Source organism: Toxorhynchites rutilus, chromosome 2, assembly GCF_029784135.1.
Source record: "Toxorhynchites rutilus septentrionalis strain SRP chromosome 2, ASM2978413v1, whole genome shotgun sequence".
NCBI classification, from domain to species: domain Eukaryota; kingdom Metazoa; phylum Arthropoda; class Insecta; order Diptera; family Culicidae; genus Toxorhynchites; species Toxorhynchites rutilus.
This window is the reverse complement of record NC_073745.1, coordinates 45,473,390-45,478,605: the sequence shown is the minus strand read 5'-3', so window position 1 is coordinate 45,478,605 and position 5,216 is coordinate 45,473,390. Positions and strand designations below refer to the sequence as shown.

The following is a 5,216-nucleotide window of genomic DNA, read 5'->3' as shown; positions in this document are numbered from 1 at the left end:
AAAAAAATATCTAAAATGAGTATATTCTGCAATATCTGCAAAACTAAATATTTAGACTTGCCTAGTTCTAACATATGCATCGGACGAGCAACATAAAAATACGTTTCTAATGTGTTTTTTTTTTTGTAGAGGAATGAATATTCAACATATGATCATTAAAATTAGATAAATTTTTTTTCGGTGGATCTTTTTTCATTGAATCACTTCTCAATAATTTTTTTTATTTAAAAGTTGATTGATGTTTTTATTGATGTTTAAATAAAGTTTAACTCATTTATTTATTGATATCAACTGTGTTGGAGGGAAGGAAATATTTTTATGTGAACCTTAATTTTATTCGGCAAAAGTGGAATTTTCCGATTTAGGTCTAGCACTGCTCTGTTCGATGGCTTATTATTATTGTTATCTATGTTAAAAGCAATACTGTTTCATTACAAAAATAATAACATAACATATTTATTCAGTTAAAGTACACAATATATCTGCTCCTAATTTCTATAAGAGAGTTTTCCAGTTTTAAATCGTTGGGTAGTAAATTCCATTCAATAACGACTCAAGCGAAAATGAATTTCCCATATCTAAAAGTGTTGAATCGGGGCAATGTGCACTTTCTCTTTCACTTTTTCTTGAACAAGTAACAAGAATGCTTATTTTCAACCCGATTGAAGATCAATAAGCAGCTTCCCATTTGGCCAAACTTGATAATCTATTCAAGTTGAAAACGTTGCGAACACAAATGTTGGGCGCAACCCGTAATCTAGACAGAGCAAAGGACGTAACACCGAAAAAGAGGAAGTTTTGTTGTTTTCCTATGTAAATAAAAATGGAAGGGCAAATGTGTTGGTAAGCGCGAAACCCGAGCAAGGAATGTTTCGATTTGAGCCATCTTATTTTTTTTTTTTGCATTAGTCTCATCCCGTAGATCAATATAGTGAAGAGAAAAATCGGAAAATTTTCGGAAAACGCTGAAGAAGATCGGAAAATTTGAAAAATTGAATTCCCATATGTTTTACTATTACATCATAATTTTTACTCAAATGCGTTCGTATGTGTTGTTTTTTCCACCTGTAGCGTAACTTTTTCTTGAAATTTGAGTAGGATTGCGCGAAAAAAAACTTTTTTGGCCTTTGAGAATATTTAATTTATTTTGATTTTAGAGGTCCATTACAGCTCTAATACTTATTTAAGTTTTGTTTTTTATAAGCCTAAATTGTGTCAGTATATTTAGAGCATTGCGCTGTACAAAGATTTTTTTCTCGTATTTTAAAAAATATGACATTATCTTTACATTGGATTTAGATGGTTTACCAAATTCATAGGAATCAGCAGTACTATAGAGATCTGTTAGAAAAAATAAATTCCTTGTGGAAAGATCATTCTGATTAATGAGAAGAACACTAAAAAAATTAAAATTGTTATTATTTTTTATTTTAATTTTACAATTGAAACCACAAATACAATAAAATAATCGATTTTAAGAGAATAAAAAAAATGCAGACGATGAAGAAAATTATTTTTGTGTCTCGCAATGCTCTTAAAAAATCAGGAAAAAATTACGCCACATGTAAACAAAAACAACGAAAAATGCCTTTTTCACCATAGAATTGACGCAACACTGAAAAAAATCACACATATCTAGAAAAGCCGTACAAACACATTTAAATATGAATTAGAGTAGTACTGAATTTCTAAATTCCATAAAACATGTTTGCAAAATTTCTATATTTTTTAGTACTTCAATTTTTGATGAAATTTTTTTTGATAATTTTTCTTGACCTTGACACCTCAGTGAGATGCACATTCAGTATTTTTTTCAAATTTTTATCTCGAATCTTTTGAGGATGGCGTGAAATAAACGAAAAAGTACGTTTTTCACTATAGATCCTATGTTAAGTCACTTATTTAATATCCTACACATTATTTGCCATACAGCTAGTGATTTGGTTTGGGGACACTTTTTACTCGCTTACCCGGCCAGGCCATTCATGATGGCAATAGTTTGCGTGGTTTTGTCGCTACTCCCTAGCAGCCTTTAAAAGGCCAATTTGAAAGCGAAAAAAATCAACTATCAGCCTTAAGGGAGGTTGATGACTTCTCGATGACTAGAGCGAGACTGTGATAGAAATTATAAATAACATATTTTACAATATCGCCAAGTGCAATATACCATGGTGGAGCTTAAGGAAATTTTCTCCTTCTCCTTTATATCTCTTGTTTTTTTTTTGTTTTTTTTTTCTTTAATTCACCAAATGAAGGAGGAAAATAATTCATCATTTTTCGAGTATTACCGAACTATTAAGAAAAAAACAGTTATTTCAGAATTATCTTTAACCATTTGTTGTCTGTTCATTTTAAAGACAGGAACATAATGTTCCATCAATTTGTTTTAAAACGATCTATTGGAACTAGAATATAGTCGTCAACTGAAATGAATACAGCCTTATATTTTCTGTTAGAACTACGATTAAAATTTTTATTTTCCTCTTATTTTTAGCTACAACCCAATTTTTATTTTGCTCACATTCATCACCTATTGCTCACGTTGATTATGTTCATGATTGATCAGCGTCGACGACCGCTGTTTCCACCACTCACACGACGATTTTGATTAGCCCCTGGTCTTTGATGCTCGCGACGATTCTGGCCGTTGGCTCTCGTCCTGTCAAAACTTCGATCCCGAAAATCTCGATGTGTTTGCTGGCTACGCACCTTCGGCGATACCGCCCGCATGTTAGAATCATGACCCCGACGTTGTGGCAGTCTCTCCCGTGGTCGCTCTACATGCGATAATGCTGCATTCACCGTCCTCGTTGGTGTGACCACCGGACCTGCTAGCTGTATATTCATCGGTCGACCATCGAGACGGATCCCGTTGAACTGTTTCATCGCTTTCACTGCGTCGACCCGTCGCCCGAATATCACGTCAGCCGTCCCCAAAGACACTCCGTTCCGATCGTAGTGAACCGTGGCGCCCTCGAGGGGTCCACATTCCGAGAAGAGTTCGATCATATCCGAGTCCGACACACCTTGGTCCAGATTTGACACCACCATTTTGGTGCTACCTTCGGTCGCATTTTTGTAACCGGCGGTAAACAGTTCGAGTTTCGGAGCATTTACATTATAGCGTGCTTTCTTCGGACGTTGGATTCCTCCTCGATTGCCCCCTTTCTGGACACCTCCGCCATCCCTTGGCGGTGCGGTGTTCTTTCGGAACTTCTTTCCAACACCACTGTTTCGTTGTCCTTGTAGGTTCGCAGTACGTTTCTGCGATGGTTTGTCGAGACTGTTCCGATTACCTTTTTGTGGTTTTTTGTTGGTGCCATTTTGTTTGCGTTTTTTTGACGTCCCATTGGTACCAGTTGACTTTTCAACATCTTTGCGAGGATTTTTACCTTTATGTGTTTTCTGCGTCTTGATGATTTCATCCAAACTCATTTCGATTTTATCCATTTCGCGTTATGCTGGCAGATGAGTCACGGTGTTTATGGTTCTCGACTGTTTTCAACAGTTAACAAGTGAACGACTTTGATTAAATTGTGATGACATCTATGCGAGATGCGCATTATAAGGGAATGTGAGGTACAAATTGTTCTGTTCAGTACGTATGTTTTAGTTATCTACCAGGGGTACAAAATTTGAATTCACTACCTGTACCTGTGACGTTCGTATTGATAAATTGAAAAAATCCTACCTATCATTTCTCCTTCCGAATAAAATTCGAGCATGGGTAGATATATATTTCTTAGCGGTTGTTCTCCGTGAAACATCTGGAACACAAATGCATGGATCCCATTGTGCAAAATTCGATGGGTACTATTTGGATAGTTTGGAAGGGAAAAAGTCCTTTTTGACTCGCGTCAATTTTGAACCCTAATTGGTGTTAACTATTTTTGAGAAATCAGTACTCTTCTTTTGAGCGCAAACAATGCAAGTTGTTTGAAATCGAATTCTCCATTAAGAAGGAACCCCTGTCTGGCAGGTCGGAAAATAATAAATTTTCGTTGATTTTTTTCGGATATTACGAATAGAGTGAAGTGTTCGTGTATTTTGGTTATTGTTTAAGTTATTTTTGTATTTTCCATTTTTTATGTGCACGAATAATGATCACGACGCTGTTGACAGCCTGATGCGTAAATTCTGTATGAAAATCGGTACCTTGCTGGTGGTATCGGTTGGGAAACAATGGGATGTCACAGAACGAATTTCAATGAATATTTTGAAACTTTAGGACAATACCTAAAGCGTTACATAGGGGTTTTTGAAAATTCGAAAAAATGCCAAAACGGCGACCGTTTTTGTTAAAAATTAGATATTTTCTATGAAAAATATCTAAATAGCGATTTTTTAAAAATCTAAAAAAATATATATCAAAAAAAAATATAAGTGGGTTATATCTATGATATAACCGCAAGGTTCACGTGGAACTACCTTAGCTGAGCAATCATTCGTTTGTATTGATTAAATTCTTGATTGAATGAAACAGTTTCCAAATTCAATTGAGTTCAATGTATTTGCTCTGTGAGTGAAAAAAATGAACAAATGCCGTGTAAAGTCAATTCATTTATTGTGATTGATTGTTCTTCGTTACAAGTAAATTTAATGACGGACCTTTTACGTTTGGTATGATGACTAGAACAAAATATATGTACGGAAGATTTATCAAACGTTTGATGAACCAGCCTAAGGCTGAAAATCTTTCCAATAAAGACAAAAAAAAATTATCAAACGATTATTTTATTTTACATTTCCCTCTGAAGTTTACATCCCAAAAGTGTACATACTACTCGAATCTCGAATTTGCTTGAAACTGGGAAGTTCATTCGCTTCTAGTGGCTGCACGATTTTCCCAGGTTCCTAAATTTAGAAGATCATGTTAGGACAGACATATTCCACTCTGCACAAAGGCAAGCGAGGACAAAAGTACTCGCAGTTTGCATTTATTTGCAGAGCCGATTTCCCCAGAAACCTCGGTTTTGAAGTCTGTGTTAGGGAAACACATTTCAATCGGAACAAAAATACCCCCGATTTGTATGAATTCGCAATGCCGATTTCCCCACGCTTCATGGATTTGAAGTCTGTGTTAGGGAAACACATTCCAGTCGGAACAAAAATACCCCCGACTTGCATGAATTTGAAATACCGATTTCTCCAGGCACCTTGGTTTAGAAATCTCTATTAGGGAACACATTTCGGTGGGAACAAAAGCTCCCCCTACT

General features: G+C 35.5%; 1 protein-coding gene across 1 annotated transcript; it reads right to left on the bottom strand.

Moving 5' to 3' along the window:
- Nucleotides 1-2,562: 2,562 nt before the first annotated feature.
- LOC129765708 (THO complex subunit 4-like) lies at nucleotides 2,563-3,450 on the bottom strand. The gene has a single exon (XM_055766126.1). The coding sequence runs from the start codon at nucleotides 3,448-3,450 to the stop codon at nucleotides 2,563-2,565; it is 888 nt and encodes a 295-aa protein (XP_055622101.1).
- Between the last annotated feature and the right edge of the window lie 1,766 nt (nucleotides 3,451-5,216).

Bases quoted from the DNA above. Each gene is read 5' to 3' on its own strand.
- LOC129765708 (XM_055766126.1), bottom strand. From the start codon at position 3,450: ATGGATAAAATCGAAATGAGTTTGGATGAAATCATCAAGACGCAGAAA.